Here is a 19,575-nt window from a genome sequence, read left to right as displayed (position 1 = left end):
CCAAGAAGATAAGAGTCTACAGGTCATTCAAATCCCTCCTCAGCATTGTGGAGGTCACTTTATGTTTCACAGTTGACAGTCTATTGGAGATCTTTGGGTTACGCTCGATCTCTTTTAATTTGTTTGGGAGATTAATGCCTCTGCTCATGACAGTTTTACTATTTTGTTAAATAAAATATTTTTTTAAGTGTTTGGAGCACCCTCTAGTGTGCATTGAGCAGCAACTAACCATCACTGTGGAGGTACAGAGATAAAAACAAGCGCTCTGTGAAGAGAAAGTAGCAACAGCTGCTGATGCTGAGGACTCGTCCTAACTGACAAACAGACTGTACTGTGATATAAGATTCACCTCAAAGACAAATTCTGTTAAATAATCAACTTGCAGTGAACATGTACTCGCCCCTCACCCCACTCCCTCAAACATCCCCTCTTTTGTTTTGGGTTGTGTTTTGTAATTTTCAGCTATTTGTAAAAGTAACATTTAAAAAAAGTAATGAAACGTGGAATGCACTTTGAAGTAAACACTTGCCTCTGAGATGATGAAAGAGACGGATCCAGAAAGCATCAGAACAGCTGTGTGGCCTTCAGGTTGTTGGTGTTCTTATCAAGCTCCTGGATGCTGAGACAGTATCCAAGCTGGCAGGGTGGCAGTCAGGTGGGGGACCAGGTGAGAGGCTGATCCTGAGGATGGTCCGCATGATGCCGGGCCGGTAAGCAACGTTGGGCCATCTGAGGGGAAACAACAACACGACCTTCAGCCCACTGATGCACACTGTGCTTTCTCACATCACATGTTGCATTAATGGAGTCAGCAGCACAGAGTAGTAGGAGTGGATTCAAAGGAAACGTCATGCAAAATATGATCCACTAACAGAAGAATACGCAGTATAATAAACGTTTTTGCCATTGGCACATGTCTGCACCACTTATTGATCAGTGTCACGTTCGATAACAACAACATCTTTAGTAGCATTTCTCACTTCAAGCTAACGTTAAAAGGCTAAACAAGCTAACCAAGTTAGCAGCTTTAGTTTAAATACACTTCAACTTGCTCACAACACTCACAAGTCAATCGAAGTACGTTAAGTTGCACTAATTATTTCACATACAAATATTAGCATAAACATCGGTGTCTTTTGGGCTAAAGAGAGGGTCAACGGTAGAATCCCTGAAACAGTGGCTTAGAAAGTGTAGAAATCTCACGTGTGTCCTGCAAAACGTTGTTTAAACGTTGTCAGAAGGTCACAAGTAGACTTGTGGATGCAAAGACTCGCAGCTTGAAGGTTTTGTTGGGACAGAGTAGAATTGTCTGCTTCTCTGACTGATAGAATGTGACTTCTGTTCAAAAGATGCAGGCTGCGGTAACCATGGCAACCACGTTCGGGTTCCAGCTGAGACCTGGTCTCACCTCAGAGCTCCATCACTCCTCCTCTGCAGAAACAGCTATCAATGCAGCTTTGTGAGGAATATCCATATCGATCTGAGCTCGAGGTCTCCTGTCATGTTAGAAAGACATGTGACCTACCCATGGATTTTCCACCAATCATTCTCCACCCAGGCTGTTCTGAAGGTCAAATCCAATAGAAATGCAGGGTTTCCTGGAGCTTTGAGGGTATCATGATGGACACTGTCTGTAGTCCACAAGTGTCCACTGAGACTAATGTTTAACAGGTTTCCTCCATTGTTGCTGTCCATTTGGAGACAGGATGCTGGACTTTCACAATAAGTCTTCTGCATTTTGTTGCTTGTTCAGTTTTTTTCAGTGACAAATGTCTCCAAAGATATTCTATTGACACCCCCATGAATCACATCTTGACTACTCTTTGTGAAAGACTGTAGACTGTAGCGGTTTTAGAAACCAGCACCTAACGTCACACATGGTTTAGTTCAATCAATACAACCAGAAGCACTAGTGACGTTATTGGCTACGTATTTATGCACATGTGATCAGGTTTTCCACTGCTCTCAATGTACTGTACCTCAGTACAATCTCTCTTTACTTTAGTCTTCTATAAAACACAAAACAAATAGTAGCACTTTAATTGTACTTATAATGGCTCGTATCTATAGCAAGTTGAAAATCGACTTCTTCTGGGTTTGTATCCTGGTTGAAACACACTTTGGAGGTCGCTTTGGATAAAAGCTCAGCTAAATAAATGCCATGAAAAAGAAGGCTCCTGCACTTGCTGTGTTGATGTTTGCCATACAGCAAAGGGGGGACCTTCACCTGAAGGTGGGAAGATGAGACCTGCTGATAAAGTACTGCCTCAAGTACCTCATTTAGAATACGGTTACCATCGAAATTATAAATAGTAAGTAAATTGCTGCCTTTCAGTAGAAAAAAGTATTAGCCACCAAATGTTGTAACGGGTGTGTTCCGGACTGATAGAGACCACAGCAGGGTTGGATATGATATTTTATTGATTTCTCTCGGCGACGAGTCCGCTGGGCTGGCGTCTCTCACTTCCCCCCTAACCTTCTCTCCCCCCCCTCCCTCCAGAGGGCTATGGACCACCTTGAAGTTAAAAGGCTGTAGAGCCAGACACCACCGAGTGATTTGGGCGTTAGTATCCTTCATGCGGTGGAGCCACTGCAGTGGGGCGTGATCCGAACGGAGGGGGAATGGGCGTCCCAGGGGGAAGCAGCGCCCACCGCCCACCGGATGGCCAGGTACTCTTTCTCCACCGTGCTGTACCTGGCCTCCCTATCTGACAGCTTCCGGCTGTGTAAAGGGAATATTTGCAGCGTGAGTTTACTCCCTTTACTAGCATTTCTAGTTAAATGGCTCCATTTGTGTCCCCTTCATTTGCTAGATTTCACTCCCTTGTCTTCGTAAACAGTTATTTCCCTGGTGGATGGAGGAAATTATTACTACTATTTCTGCTCTGCTCTCAATTACACAAACAGAGCCTTAAATGCTGTCGTGTTTGGGTTCATAATATCATGAATCTCTTTGAATAGTGAGATGGTAATGACTCACACAAGACAATTTATTATTATTTTTTTTATTTTTTTACTATCAAGTTTTAGGAAATCTAGGCTGTATTACAGAGTTTTCTCATTTCTGAGTACATGCCAACAAAGAAAAAAGAAATATTTAAACTATAGAAAAACAGCAGAATAATGATGGACCTCAGTCTACAGTGTTAAACAGTAGTAGTTAAATGGAATAATGTGCCAAATATCAAATTAAAAACATCACAAACAGTCGCCGCCAGCTATCTAAATATCAGTGTCAATATCATTTCCATTCACATTTATTGCATTATGACAGACAAACATTTAGGCCCATTTTTGGTCACAATAAAGACATTCAGGAATGAAGTGGGAGGAGAGTTTAGTTGATACATAACATATGTATATATATGTATATATAGCTTATGCACACCGCCCAGTTTATTAGATACCCCTTGCAATTATTGTTGGACCCCCTTTTGCTTTCAGAAAGGGTATAATTCTCCTTGGGACACTCAACAAGGTGTTGGAAACGTTCCTCTGTGTTGGTTCATATTGGCATGATGGCATTACGCATTTGCTGCAGATTTGTAGACTGCACATCTATGATGAAATCTCTTCCACCAGATCCCAAAGGTGCTCTATTGGATTGAAATGTAGTGACTGGAGGCCATTTGAGTACTGTGACCTCATTGTCATGTTCAAGACATGAACATGTCTTTGTGACATGGTGCATTATCCTGCTGAAAGTAGCCATCAGAAGATGGTACACTGTGGTCATAAAGGGATGGACCTGGTCAGCAACAATACTCAGGTAGGCTGCAGCATTTAAACCATGCTATATTGGTACTAAGGGGCCCAAAGTGTGCCAAGAAAATATCCCTCACATCATTACACCTCCAACACTACCATCGGTTCATGTTTACGCCAAATTCTGACCCTACCATCTGAATTTCCCAGCTGAAATCCAGACTCCTCAGACCAGGAAACGTTTTTTCAATCTTCTATTCTATTCTATTTTGGTGAGCCTGTGTGAATTGTAGTCTCAGTGTCTTGTTTTTGGCTAATAGGAGTGGCACCTGGTGTGGTCTTCTGCTGCTGAAGCCCATGGTGGTTCCAACCATGCCACGTTCAGTCACTTAAATCCACTGTCCTTCCCATTCTGATGCTCGTTTGGAACTCCAGCAAGTAGTCTTGACCACGTTTACATGCCAAATGCAGTGAGGCTTATTGTTGTTTATTATTCTTAATATTTAAGTCATTTAGTTATCTTTTGAATTTTTAGGAAGCTGTGGAAATTAGTACCAAATATAGTAGGACAATATGTTGCACAATTGGACTTATTCTACTTGTGGCGATTTGCCAGGAAAATTACAGCATTCTCCTTTTGGTTGATTTAAGAAAAAAGATGATAGATCTGACAAAGCCCCAAATTGAGGACCAGGACCATCTGATCAAGCAAGAGATGAGACACTGAACTTTTTAAGCTTCATACATAACACGCAAAGGGTGTCTATCTAGTAGCATTCTTACATCATACGCGTTACATTCATAGAACCATAATAATAAAATCCTGTTTTTATTTAATATATTGTGTTGACATAAAAAGGGGCCACTTTAATTTAAAACCATAATAGAAGCTATAACATTTAAGGATGAAACGTTGATCTGGGTTAGGAATAAAACATTAAAGGAATTTATACTAAAAGTTTAAATTGTGTCATATGGCCCACTGCTGGTCCATTAATGGACAGAAAACTATCCATGTATGAATTTATACTAGGCAACAAACTGTGTGGCTGAAAAAGGAGCAAACACAGATAGATAAACCTTTTGCATAGAAATGTGTGACGTAGGCTGAAAGACGCCTAGTTGCAGAAGCAAAAACATTTGTAAAAATGAAATTAAGTTCTTATGTTATGCATAATTAAGGAAATGGCTGAGTGACAGATGCATTCCGTCACATCTACGAGGTGTAACCTCAGCTAATGACAGTCACAAAACCTTGTGGCATTGTTTGTGGAGTTGATTTTTAAATGCAAATAGTGGACAAAAGGCGCTTGCTGTATAGTTAACGCCGCGATAAGCATCCTGTCTTCGCAGCAGGTTTCAACAGGATATCAGAACGTAATGTTCGTGAAAGCAGTTTTTTTGTGACTGAACTTTTGTTGTAAAATGATATAATTTGTTTGCAACAGGAGTAGCTGGTCCATACTGAACTAGAAATCATTATCCTTAAACACTGAAATATCACACATACTAAAAGGCAGCATTTGGGATTAAGGAATAATAGGCAAAAAAGTTGAGTCTTTTTTTCACTTGTAAAATGACAATATACCATTGTATTACCTTTTATTCATTTGTAGATGAAATACTTTTGTAATGTCCAACTTAATTAGGGATGCTAGCGTTTATCCATGAGATAATCCACAAAACATCTTAAAACCATGTTTCAAAGACAGGTAGAATAAGCGGAAACCGTTTTTTTTTTTTTTAAATGTAATGTTAGAGAGGGTCAATACAAATCATGGTGGTGCTTAAGAATGAACAGCTCCACAGCCAATACCAAAATCTACTCCATACCAACCCAACACTATCTTATACCATTTCAAAGAGGACTGTAAAAATGTAGCCCTTTGAAAGATGGCTTCAGATCCATTGTGGTTTTACAGAGTTCTGGATTGAGTCAAATAAAGCTCTAAAAAAGAAACGGCATACACGGTAGCCAAGCTAAGTGCACTTATCACCAGTTTACATAAAAACAGGACAGATTTCAGCTACAGTTGGTTACGTCCACATCAAGTAGTGTTTTGATGTGTGAACATCTAGGATTTACTAATCTTATGTTGTTAATGTTTCAGAATGTGTGTGGGTTACTGAGCAGATTCATCAGAAAGCAGTGCAGACTTTTGTAGCCAGTCGGTTGAACAGGGGGGAAGAGAGGAGCTCACTTGAAGGCTGAGCGGAGTTCTTTGAAGGCAGTACGTCTCTGTTTCTGCTCCTCAACCTGCTTCTTCTTTTCCTCCTGCTCTTGGCGGATCTCAGCTTCGAACCGGTTGGACTCATTGATGGCCTGGACCTGTCCAAAAGTAAGATGCATAGCTTTCAGGAAAGGGAATCCGAGTAAAAGAGTCTATTGCAATGAATGTAATTAGATTTCTATTTCAACCTCATTTAGGAAAAGGAAAAACCCTCCATCCTGCCCGATCCATCTTACACACACACACACACACACACCTAAACAAGAACCAATTCTACCTAGAAAGCTCGTCAGCGCTGAAGCCTCATTTAAAGAGGCGAGTAATCGATCCTCCTCTAGAAAGGAGAATGGTAACAAGGAGGAAGTTTGCTCCTTGTTATAATCCTCAAACCCGCAACTTAAAAGCAAAAAGAGCGGAAACTGTTATGACGTCCTATCAACCAGTTGCTTTTGTGTCGTCGATGCCCTTATAAGGAGCTGTCGGGGGATTTTGGTTTGCTAAACGAGGTGCACAAGAGCACGAGTTCGGGGGACGCAGCTGACAAAACGTAAATCAAAAATAGCAGCCAAAATGAACACTGAATGGTAAAGGAAACACTGCACCATTTTAAAACCCACAGTGTGTATGCTGTAGTTTAAGTCCTTTACTTACCTTGGCTTCAAAGAAAGTCTTAGCTCCTTTGACCCCCTCTGTAGAGACATCAATTTCAGAGAGGCGAGTGAGGACACCGAGGCCACTGTCCTCTGCCAGTTCTCCTGCTGCTGCCTTCCTGAAGATGAGCAAGAACTGTGCAGCAGAGTAAGAACAAATATACATGAATGTCGACACAGGGAAATGCACAACCTCTGATTCGAGATTCTAATCCAGTTTTCTGGTTTCACCTCTCTGAAGCTCAATTTGTTGTCCAGGTCCTCATCCACCTCCTTGATCATGTTCTTCAAACCAATGTGTGTCTGTGGAGCTCCGAGCTTCTCCATCATCAGCTTCAGTTCCATCAGGTCGATGTAGTTGTCTTTCCCAGCATCATGCCTTCACAGTTAGCAATTAGTTTGTTACAAGTCGCTACCGAAATGAAAGAATACACACCTTCCATCATGTGCATGCCTTATCTAATAGAAAAACCTCCATCGTTGTGGTTTAATTAAGAGATATCAGGCATTGTTCTTCACATTGTAACAGTAAATAGAATTCAGTTTGAATTTTATGTTCACTACTCCTGTAAACGTTCTTGTGTTCTCTGCCCACCGTGGAAACAAAGGCCTTAGAACTTAGATATTTATTTTCAATTTCAATACAAAATTACAAATTTGCCTTAGAGGGCTTCAGTCTGTACACAACCTGCAACATCCTATTTAATAGGGAGGGGGGAAAAGACACCTTAAGGAGAGCCACAGTGGAGGATAGAGTGCCATATATGTCATGTGTACAGAATGAACACTGCAAAATATTTATAATATGTTCAAACCATATGCCAGAAATGATAATTATTAGGGTGTAGAGCCCAATAGGTCGATCGACATGTCAATTGCCTGCCATTGGAGAAAAATCACAGGCCAGGGAGCAACAAACACTCAACATTCCCACTGCGATCCTGGCCCCTAAATGCAGCTTAGACAGCTCTACCTCTACAGACTACACCAACCTACGTATTTTACTCTTTTGATCATTTGTATTTTATATTGACTGTTTTAAGGTCTATGCACATTGTAAAGCACTTTGTGACCTTATCTGTGAAAAGCGCTGTACAAATACATTTTACTTACACCTGGACTAGGTAGCACTTTATTAGCACTTACAATGGCAGTTACCTATAGCACTTTGTATTTGTGCTTTCTTGAAGAAAATGTACTTTCTTGTATCTTGTTGTTCAGGTTCACTCTTGATTGAATGCACTTATTGTGGAACTTAAGTTTCTCTGAATAACAGAATCAGCTAAATTAAAAATGTAAATATATTTAATATGCGTTCATCATACTTTAAGACTCAAGAAAGAGGCTCATCTGTCACGTTCACGTCTTTTTTTCCGTCAACCTATATTAAACACAAATAAAAACAATGGCCGAGCACACTATGAAGTATTGTATATTCAATGAGTTACTTATTACTGACTTGCGTAATGTCCCCACCCAGTAACTACTACCGCTACAGAAAATGGAGAATTGGCCTGAGGCCTCCAACACAAACCTCCTCCACCTTTTAACTCACACATAAGCAAATACTATTTATTTTAAAAATGTATTGACTTTAACTTTACCCGATTCAGCCATCTATATTACTTTCATCGAGCCATGTCGTTGAAAAAAAAAATGCCCAGAAAGTACAAATGCAAAGAAATAATTTCAGTATTTTGTTTCTTAGTGAAGGAACTTCCTCAAGCTTGGGAAAGATCAATACATCTCTTTTGGAATAAGGTCCCATGTGAAGAAGCCAGGCCAAGTTTGTTTATCCTAAAAGACTCGTTACAGCCTACATTCTGTTATATAACAATACAACTCTTGCATTTAGATTCAATTGTGAAACCATTGCGGGACTTCCTCCTCCAAAGTTACTTCCCTGTTACACCGAATGAAAGAAGTCCAGCACCGGCCGCCTGCATGTTCAACACTTTCCCGAAGACCGTCACGAACTCACGTTTTGAACAACTTCTCCATGTCTTTTATCTGGTTCCGGGAGAACTCTTTGAACTCGGTGTAGGGGTTGAACACCTTGAGGCTGGGCTGGTGCTGCTCACCCAGCCCTTCGTTCAGCTCGCCTCGCCTCACCAGCTTAGCGCCCAGCTCAGAGTCCGCGTTCACACTACTTGGTTTCTCCTCCGACGCGTTCTGGACGTCCACAGCAACAGGATCCTCGGCTCCTTCTTCGATCAGGAGCCGGCGGCTAAGCTTGGAAGAAAGCTCGTCCGTTGCCATTTTCTAACTGGGTTTCTATTCAAGCGACGAAGCAACGACGCGAACCGCGGGAGTGACAGCTTCCTTTATGAAGACAGTAGCTGGAGCTGCTTCACATTTCTGAAGAGGCGTCAACCAATGGCGTCACTTCAGCTGCGACGAGGTTATCTCACGCCACTTCGTTGGCTCCTCCAGTCGGTGATTTGGAGGACCATCGCGACGCTGCATATCCCATCATTCATTACGGCCCGGTGAAGATAGAGGCCCTCTCTCAATATGCGTGCTTGTGTGAACTTTTGTTCTCGTGGAATCGTGAAACGTCATCAGTCGCAGCCCCAGTGCTAAGGCCGGTCATAATACCCGGATGTGACTCGCCCCGCCCATTTTACCGGGCATGCTTTGGAGCAGGCATACATATCTATGATAGATGTATACATATATACACACAGATCCTTCTAAAAAAATTTGCATATCGTGATAAAAGTTAATTATTTTAAACTTTTAAAAAAATTAAACCTTCAGATATTTTAGATTCATTGCACACCAACTGAAATATTCCAGGTCTTTTATTGTTTTAATACTGATGATTTTGGCATACAGCTCATAAAAACCCAAAATTCCTATCTCCAAAAATTTGCATATTTCATCCGACCAATAAAAGAAGTGTTTTTAATACAAAAAAGTCAACCTTCAAATAATGATGTTCAGTAATGCACTCAATACATGGTCGGGAATCCTTTTGCAGAAATGACTGCTTCAATGACTGCGTGGCATGGAGGCAATCAGCCTGTGGCACTGCTGAGGTGTTATGGAGGCCCAGGATGCTTCGATAGCGGCCTTAAGCTCATCCAGAGTGTTGGGTCTTGCGTCTCTCAACTTTCTCTTCACAATATCCCACAGATTCTCTATGGGGTTCAGGTCAGGAGAGTTGGCAGGCCAATTGAGCACAGTAATAACATGGTCAGTAAACCATTTACCAGTGGTTTTGGTACTGTGAGCAGGTGCCAGGTCGTGCTGAAAAACGAAATCTTCATCTCCATAAAGCTTTTCAGCAGATGGAAGCATGAAGTGCTCCAAAATCTGCTGATAGCTAGCTGCATTGACCCTGCCCTTGATAAAACACAGTGGAACACCTGCAGCTGACATGGCACCCCAGACCATTACTGACTGTGGGTACTTGACACTGGACTTCAGGCATTTTGGCATTTCCTTCTCCCCAGTCTTCCTCCAGACTCTGGCACCTTGATGTCCGAATGACATGCAAAATTTGCTTTCATCCGAAAAAAAGTACTTTGGACCACTGAGCAACAGTCCAGTGCTGCTTCTCTGTAGCCCAGGTCAGGCGCTTCTGCCGCTGTTTCTGGTTCAAAAGTGGCTTGGGTTTTCAAAGTTCATGTTTTATATTGGTCACCTGTTAATCAAGCTCCCTGCGAAGGGTCAATTGCATGCTTAGAAAAGAGCATAACGGTTAAAGCCCCGCCCATTTCAAGACAACCCGACAACTTACGGGTAAAATACTTCCTACTTCCGGGTTAAGCCCCGCCCACTTCCGGGCTAGGCCCCGCCCAATCCGCGTACAGATACGGATACAGATAATTCATATGGTTCAACAGATACTGATACAGATACAGATAATGCTGTACTCGCTCATCCCTACTGAGCAGCTTGAGAACTGTGAGTTCCTGTTTAACGTGAAGGCAGCGCAACAACAGTTCAAATCAATTAATTTTATTTTGTATAGCCCAAAATTGTAAATTACAAATTAGCCTCAGAGGGCTTTACAGTCTGTACACATGCAACATCCTCTGTCCCCAAACCCTCACATCGGCACAGGAAAAACTCCCCAAAATATGAAAAAACCCTTCCATGGGGAAAAAAGGAAAGAAACCTTAGGGAGAAGGTCAGAGGAGGATCCCTCTAGCTATTCCTCTGCCTCCCGATAATGGTACATGTAAGAAGTGTAGTATATTTGACCCCCCGAGACCCTGAGGCTCGGCTTCCGTTCCGACCGGCCCCCTGAAGGACCCGACACATGGCCACCGGCACCTGGAGTTCCCCGGGCGGTTCAGGATCGTCGGGTCCCCACCCTTTAGGACTGTCTGGAATTCGGTCCTTGAGGGGGGGGTTCTGTCACGGTTTGGTTCTCCTTCCTGTTTTATTTTGTAGTTTCATGTCTCTTGTGTCCCTGGGTTAGCTTCACTTCCTGCCTTGTCCTGTGATTGCCTGATTGTTTCCACCTGTGTCCAATCACCTGCACCTCCCTAGTGTATTTAAGCCCTGTGTGCCTGTTGTCCCGTGTCACGTCATTGTCTATGTCAGTCGTCGTTGGTGCACTTCCTTCTGTTTTGTTTTGGAATAAAGAGCACCTGTTCTAGAAATCCTGCATTTGAGTCCTCCCTTCAACCTGCACCAGCAGCCGCCCCAACATTTATTAATGCAAACAAATTATTTCTGTTATAATAACTATTAGTCTTTTTGTTTACTATTCCCTTGGCTTCTTTTGCACTGATCCTTTTTTCAGGCATGCGTTCCCATTGGCTAATTAATAGGTGTACCTTAATTGCTTTGTTAGTTAATAATTTTTATAGCCTTTAATTATGTAACAGGGTTCTGTAACAATTGCACATCTTATGCATAAAAAGTAACATTTAAAATGGGCACCAGTGAAAATAAAATGCTCACCCGTGAACATCAATCATGTCAGCCACCAGTAGGTTTATCATATGTCGCCGTGTACCTTCCGCCAATGTCTTTCTTTTGTCATATTCATGCAACAGTTTTTGTCCCCCCTGGCTTGGACCGAAGAATATCTCTCACCAGGGTTAGGGTTAGCGGGTTAGGGTCTAACCCATCTAAAAATAAAAAGACTGAGGAATGAAGACATAACTTTCCTATTACTGAGAGAATAAAATGGTCCTTTGTAAACTTCTAATGACATTTATTATAATCTCTGAGCAGTGTGCAGAATACTTTACATATATTTCACATCATACACCAATTGTCCATTTTGACTTGCAAGGCTGGTTCACCAATTGAAAGGTGAGATTTAAAAAAAATCATATTAGATGAACTGACATTCAAGCAAATAATGAGTTTACTCTTCATATAAATGGAGTCTTCATGGCCTTCTTCAGTTTCTACCACCTTAACATACTTCTGACTTGAACCAAAGCTCACCTTGACCAACATATTGTCCTACAAAGAAAACAATGTAAATTCATAAAAAGTCTACAACTTTCAAGTCATTCTGTTTTCCCCTCGCCTTTACTAAGCCACCTGGCGCCAACAGTGTACAACTAAATCACATTAATTTGCATGCTTTGACATGACATTAACTATTTTACATTAACTAACCCCCACTTTGACTTAACCTCCTTTTCATACTCCAGAAATGTCCACAGAATCTGACCTGGAGAAAGTGTGTCCCTGCCCTTGAGGAGCTTGTCTCTGTGGGTAATTTGGGAGAGTGGCAGTGCCTTGACTTCTGTGACAATTGCATGAAGTGCCCTTGTTGAAGGGATCATTCTGCCTAATATTATTTTAATTAAATAACGGCTTTCCCATCATTCACTTAAAAAGAGCCTGAGCGGCACAGTCAACACCATCTTTTTGACGTTATGTATCGGACAGAACCGCAACCTTACAAATCTCTAAATTTCTCCAATTTTTACTGACTCTACTCCTTCTGCCTCTCCCATTTATATTTTTCTGATCACGCAATAATAGCAACACACACAGATGCTATCAAACATTCTCGACTACGTTCTAGCTTACCGTACGTTAGCCACATGGCAGCCCTACCACAGACTTTGATGCCATCTTAACTAAGATGCAGCTTTAAACATGAAAATAACTTAGTAGATGATACAACTATAATAATACACTGACTTCCGTTGTGTTTCAAGCCCCTCCTTGTTGCTCCGCTTAGTAACCGTGCAGTGCTCAGCGCCAAACGGCGGCTGTCGGTGTTTGGTCATAAATTAACCACAACATGCGCCGCTGAAAACATTACATCGCAACTGGTCCGACGTTTCCTAAAAAAACAAGCAAACAAAACTCCTTGTCCAGCTGTTTGATGAAGATAGAGATGCAGACAGGACGTTTTTCTGTTCTACAAATTAGACAAGTTCACTTATTTAATTATTTAAATGAAAGGTAGAACTTAAATTGAGCTACATGCCAATCTGCTGAGGTATTTTGTGGTATATTTAAGCTGAAAATATACTGTTTTTTTATATTTATTTATTATTTTGAACTTCATAAATAATTTTGGTGATGGGTGCCCTTTGGTTTGGTTTTGAGCATCTGCCCCCCAAAATGTCTGCATGTGCCTGCTCTCAAGTAACACTGCTCTCAATAGTATCACTATCAGCCAGCTTCACACGATGGCTAAGGTACTCACACAGCAGCTTCACATGAAGGACCAGTACAGCACAGGTACGGCGATATATTTTCATTTTGATTATTGTGTATAGTCCTTTTTAATTAAACCTCCATGTTAGCAATTAAAATATTTTAACTGTAATTCTCTTTTAGAAAACAAGCAAGCAACATTTGTGCTAGTTGCAAATCCCTACACATTAGAATTATGTGAGCGTTACTATGCAACACACCTTGTGTCTGTTTCTAAAGTCCTCTGGTCTGTAATTCTACACCAAAGGTATTCCATTAAAATTCAGTGAAGTCCACTCGTAGAGAATTTCCTCTTGCAAAGGTCCGGACATTAAAATAGGGTCTGTATTTAAGCAGCCAATAGTTGTATTACCTAAACAGCTGACTGTCAAATCAAATAAAAAAAATACATTTTGATTATTCTTTTTTTTATTATTATTTAGCATAGGAAAAGAAATACCATTCAATTACTGGTCAATTTATGGGGAATATATTAGCCCTTAAATGTCTTTGTTTCCTTGTGACACTGATTCTGCCATATTCAAAAACAGATTGACAAATTTACTTCAGTTTTCCATACTCCTCTTTGGTGTAATTTGGAATCTCCAGCATACACACAGTAAAATACAAAATTAAGTTTATTGACAGTACTGGTGTAAGCAATTTTGTTGGAGATTGATTTTAATTTTGATTTAATTTCTGATCAATTAGTCGGTAATGAAAAATATCCATTTTCTATTTTGAATTTGCCTGTTCGGTCTACGTGACTTGCATTGATAACCACCATAAATAATTCTACACATTATCTTATCTTATGTTATGATCTCAAAATTGGACATAACCTCTGTCCATAGTCTAGCAATATCAGATCCCATAAAAACATGATTGCTAATTGAACAATTGGTACTTGATCCTGTCTTTTCTGTTTCTGTACATTCATTGGTTTTTCTTAGTGTCCCTTAGATTAATATTCAAGTGTATATTTCAATTTTTTGATGTAAACCTCAACCGTTTTATGTTATATAGATTAGATGCTTTCATTTAACTTCTAGCCTGTGCAGCATTATTGACTGAAGCTGTAACAGTTACTGGTAGCGGTGCACAATGGATACCAGAGGCATGGGTCAGATGACAATGAGAGAGACGGGTTGATTTACTCAAAAGTTCAGGCAAAGAAATTCAGAGGGGCAGGCAGGCTAGGTCAGTCAGAACAGATGTAAATCGGGCTAACTGAGGAAACCACTGGAAAACACACAAGACAATCTGGCAGGGAACAACAGAATATGATGGGCTTAAATGGTGAGTGGCTGATGAGGGGATGTGCTGCAGGTGAGAAGGCCAAGGAGAACCAGGTGAGGGTGATGAGCTGATAATGAGGGAGGATCTGAAATGACAGAGTTAGTAAACATGCTGGTGAAATTAAAATAAACTAGGAGGTGGTCTAATGTGTGACAGGTTTTATTTTTGTATAATTGTATTTCATTGGTTGTAATTGCCTGTGCCATTTTTGTCCATGTACTTCTGGAACTAGATTTGACCTTTTGATTTGGAAGTCAATTTAGCTAATATTGCACTTTTATCATGTTTTTAAAGCGTTTGGCATGCTTTTGATATAATTTCTCTGCTAGATGACAGACTCCACGGTGAAGCCTCTTCTGATCAGACAAACCCTGCCAAGGCGTCCAGTAGTCACAATGAGCTTCACAAGGAGCTGCTGTTTGCCCATAAGAGGTAGTACCATACATGTGCCACAAAGTAGTGTAATCTGATATGATTTCTTAACAAACAGGAATTATTCTATTCTAAAGGGGTTATTTCAACAAAGCTATTAATCTTTCTTGACTCAGCGTTTTCTTAAGAATTGACGTATTGATATACAATTGTGTCCATTGTCAACATGCCTTTCATGTCATTCTCCTCAGTCTGGCGTCATTAAGAAATCATGAGTTTCTTTATCTCATACATGAGCAACCATACACCTTCTCTCCATGCTGCTGCATTTATTCAGGCCACAGGCCTGAATCTGTAAAGTGATACCCTAAAAGGAGGACTGACTTGGCATCTACTTCTGCTAGCTGCTTACTGTATCAGTGAAAGCAATGGACCTTTGTGTTGCTGCCTCTTCATTCAATTCATTACATTTATTTTGTATGGCCTCAAAACCAACAAATTAGTCTTAAAGGGCTATACAACCTGTGCACATACAATATCCTCATCCCCATGACCCTAACATCATAAAGGAAAAACTTCGGAAAAAAATAGAAGTCATCTTAGGGCAAGTATGAATCCTAACACGATGGACAGATGGGCAATAGGTATTATGGGTACTAAATTAACATTACAATTAGGGCGTTCATCAATGAGTTTATTGTGGCCGAGATTAATGCGATAAAATATTTTAAGGCTATTAAGGCAACTTTCTTTTCTTCCGGAGTGCCTTGACCCCAGACACAACGCAGTCTGTTAGATCAGCGAGACCAAGAAGGTAGTTGAAGATGGAGGTATCTTTTTGCATTGGAAGTACAACAAACAGAGGCGTGAAATACAGCGGAGAACTGTGCAGAGGAATACCTTCACATGTCAAACAGAAGGGGGGTTGTGTGGCAAACTGACCACTTTAAGACTGATAGTGCTAGGCTACTTCCATCTTACTACCCTGTGCGGCACACAGTCTGCAGAGGACCACCACCGTTACCCTAAAAGTCAGTGATAGGAAAATGTCCTGGCTAAAATGTCGGGAGATTTTTGGCACTTCAAACACAGCCGTCAAATGATGAGAGTTGAGAGCAACAATGTCACGAGTGTCATCCTGAGATCAGTCCTATTCATCTTCTCACTACACATGTAGCTACCCTGGTAGCTTAAAGCTCAAACAAGCCGTTTTGAGACATATTTTGGAATATCGCGTGTTGCCTTGTAATCATCGGCCGGAAATGCAGACCTCACGCCCTTTGAAGGCTGCTGCCTTTTGGAGGGCGGGAGGGGAGGCCTTGGACAAGCTGCCCCTCTTAAGAGAGATGCAATCCATCGAGTGTGCAGTTCACTGAGAGATGTCACTCAGCTGACATGCCAGGATGAAAAATGTGTTTGAGTGACACTACAGCTGATGTTGCTGCTCACCACACTTTTCAAAAAATCTTAAATCATACTGCACCTGCACTTGGGGCTTACATCTCCTTGCAGAACTGCTGTCACTTCTATCCATTACATATTATACATATCATACATATCTCAACACCAACATACATATATATAGCGTTTTACAGTTTAATATGACATGCACATATAAAAAGAAAACACCTGCACATATCTAGGTGTGTCAATAAGGATGGTTTTATACCTCTTATAATACCTAGGTTAAGACTAGGTAAAACTACAGAGCATCTCTTTTTATATGTACTCCGTAATATGCCTGATTATCTTATCAAAAAGTATTTGGTTCTAAAATTTAAACATAGGCTCTTTCTATCCTAAATCCTTGAATGCTCTGACTCTTCCACCATGGGCTAAGGGGTGTGGCGCTGAGCAGCAGATCAGAACTTCAGCAGGTGATGGAGAGGAGGAAGAGGGTTCAGAATAACCGGGAAGAGGAGGGAAACAGCCGAACACCTCTGGAGGATGTGCTGCTTCGACATCAACAGAAACAACTTGAGGTAACATAATAATTTCTTTTTTTTAAATAATTATAAGCGGCTTTCACACCTCACGAAAGTGAACTGATTCCAGGGATAAAACGTAACCAAAAGAAATGCAGCAAGTAGTTACAAGAGTCCAAGACTTTGCCGGTCTACCTATGTTCAAAGCAAGGCAGGGTTATGATAATGAAGAGGTAAAGTTTTGAAAAAAGTGGCAGGTAGCAAAATTGCAAATTACCTATTTGCCTCAGACAATGAAAAAACCCTTCAATGGGGTAAAAAAGGAAGAAACCTTAGTGAGAACGTCAGAGGAGGGATCCCTCTCCTGGGATGGACAGACTGCAATGGATGTCATGTGTACAGAATCAACAATGTAAAAGATGTACAATACATTCAAATCCTCTAACAGAAATGATACAAGTAATTGCAAGTAGCCGAACAAGTGTACGGCTGGTTTAGGTGGCTAGCCAGCTTTGTTTTAGTTTAGTTTCCACCAACCCTGGGTTTAGGTACTATGAAAGTAGCTCATCTTCAATCGGTATTCGTTGCCATGGTATCATACGCTGCACGGCTAACCTGCTATGTTCTGCAATCGAGATCTCAGTCAGAAGTTTGACCAATCAGCGGTGAGAAAAGAAACATATAGGTTAATTCTTCAGTCCTCTGTTGCAATCATTGCAATGGCTTCACCTTTTCTTCCAAATCCTGTGGACATCTCAGCGCAAATTGTTAGAAGAGCACTTCGTAGAGACAGATTTTTTAGGGACAGACAAAATCCCCTTGACTTTCCGATACTTGTATGAAAGATACAGATTTTCCGCAGAAGGAATAACTTATCTTTGCGAACTTGTTGAGCCGCACGTAACAAATGTGACTCGTCGAAGCCATGCACTTATGGTGCGTTTCCACCGAGCGGTACGGTACGGGTCGGGTCGGTACCCTTTTATTTGTGTCTCCACTGAGAAAAGTACCAAAAATCTGCACCATACCGTACCACTTTTTGGGTACCCTTCTGTTGGAGTACCTGGCACAGTTGTTTGGTACTAAAGGGTGGAGCTAGACTCACTGCAGAACGTTGATTGGTTGAAAGAGTGTCGTCATTTGCGCGTGCCGCAAGGGGAAAGACAACACACGAGGCGCCATTTTTAAACTACAACACTGTCGCAACAATGTCGCCGCGCAGCATTACTTTAACAGCCACATATCGAGAAGCAAGAACAGGATGGGCTGTTTGTCTCCATTGTTGTTTGCGGTTAGCTTTCAGTTTTTGCGCGATCGAATTACGTCAATCTACTTTCCGTCCAATACCACGCCATCAAGTGACGTTACCACTACTTTCTGGAATACACCACGCCTATCAAGTATGGGTACTGTTGGCGGTGGAAACGCTCGCCAAATCATGGTTAACAGACCCGACCCGTACCGACCCGACCCGTACAGTACCGTACTGCTCGGTGGAAACGCGCCATTACTGTACCGCAAATGTTATGTATTGCATTGCGTTTCTTCGCAAGTGCTAAATACTTGTATGCGGCCGTTGATGAAGGAGAACTTGGGGGAAAAACGCGGTTTGTCGAACCATTCGCAAGGTGGTCCTCGCACTGCAGGGATACATAAATAACTTCATTGTGTTCTCTGGACATTTGTCGATCATGTCCATAAAAGAAGGATTTTTTGAAATTTAAACTTTCACAATCATTTTTTTCCTTCAAAAAGCAGCTTTCACTTTATATAATAGTCTACAGTAGCTACATTTTAGGAATGTTTTTTTAATATATATATTTTTTCATATCAAAGGATTCCCTAGAGTCATTGGAGGAATTGACTGCACACATGTTGCAATCTCCACAGCTCTAGGAGAACATGAGGCAGATTATGTGGACAGAAAGTCCTTTCACAGCCTTAATGTTCAGGTAGGGCTACTATATATTTATATGTATGTGATGATATTGCTTTGCCATCTAAAGTAATCTTTTAATGAGTAGTAACCAATGCATGATCACAAGCTTGGATTCCAAATGGCCTGGCTCGGTGCATGACTCACAAATTTTCCGTGAGTCTATGTTGTGTCAGCGCTTTGAGGAAGGCAAGTTACATGTGGTACAGTACAAAACATTTATCATATTTATGTTTATTTTAATTGTGACTGCAAAACTTATTTTTGTCTTCCCATCTTCTGTTCTGTGACAGGCCTTTTTGATGGCCTGTTGGTAGGAGACAGGGGTTATGCATGCCAGAGGTTTTTGCTAACCCCCCATCCTGATCCTCAGACAGGGCCACCAACCCGCTTCAATGTGGCCCTGAGTAAAACCAGGGTCAAGATCGAGATGACCTTTGGCATCCTAAAGGCACGTTTCAACTGCCTTAGGCGCTTAAGAGTGTCACCAGAGCGGGTGTCACAGATTGTGGCTGCATGTGCCATTCTGCACAATATAGCCACTATCAGAAAGGAGCGGGTACCACCACAAAACCAGCTTCTCCCAGGTGAAATTGACCACCCAGCTGGCGCAGCTGTCAGAGATGCAATCACGACACAACATTTTACTTGATAAAAACACATTCACACTGCAGATAGGTCTCAACTGTTTTATTGGTCATGTGGCTATAGGGACAAACAATTACAAGTTTTCTGGAGGTTAATCCAATCACAAAGTGGCATGACTTTTTTTTGTGAAGGGTGTATAGTATTACCTTGTTCACATTCCTGTTTCTGTAGCCCATTGA

The 19,575-nt window shown here is 41.3% G+C and overlaps 1 protein-coding gene and 1 pseudogene across 1 annotated transcript; one reads left to right on the top strand and one right to left on the bottom strand.

Moving 5' to 3' along the window:
- Nucleotides 1-5,422: 5,422 nt before the first annotated feature.
- Nucleotides 5,423-9,119, bottom strand: efhd2 (EF-hand domain family, member D2). The gene is made up of 4 exons (XM_037479212.2): nt 8,568-9,119; nt 6,818-6,965; nt 6,588-6,722; nt 5,423-6,034 (listed from the first exon to the last, which is right to left on the bottom strand). Exons 1-4 carry the CDS (start codon nt 8,843-8,845, stop codon nt 5,903-5,905), a joined length of 693 nt encoding a protein of 230 aa, XP_037335109.1. The 5' UTR covers nt 8,846-9,119; the 3' UTR covers nt 5,423-5,902.
- Nucleotides 9,120-17,531: 8,412 nt separating this feature from the next.
- On the top strand, nt 17,532-19,575 carry LOC119223470 (putative nuclease HARBI1; annotated as a pseudogene).

Source organism: Pungitius pungitius, chromosome 1 (genome assembly GCF_949316345.1).
Source record: "Pungitius pungitius chromosome 1, fPunPun2.1, whole genome shotgun sequence".
NCBI classification, from domain to species: domain Eukaryota; kingdom Metazoa; phylum Chordata; class Actinopteri; order Perciformes; family Gasterosteidae; genus Pungitius; species Pungitius pungitius.
The sequence above is the reverse complement of the archived record's forward strand: the minus strand, read 5'-3'. Positions and strand labels throughout refer to the sequence as shown.

What these genes read in the sequence shown, in the direction of transcription:
- efhd2 (XM_037479212.2), bottom strand. Translation starts at nt 8,845, where the DNA reads ATGGCAACGGACGAGCTTTCTTCCAAGCTTAGCCGCCGGCTCCTGATC. An exon ending in ATGGAGAAGTTGTTCAAAAC is followed by an intron (nt 6,966 to 8,567) that starts GTGAGTTCGTGA and finishes CTAACTGTGAAG; the next exon opens with GCATGATGCTGGGAAAGACA. An exon ending in ACAAATTGAGCTTCAGAGAG is followed by an intron (nt 6,723 to 6,817) that starts GTGAAACCAGAA and finishes TCTGCTGCACAG; the next exon opens with TTCTTGCTCATCTTCAGGAA.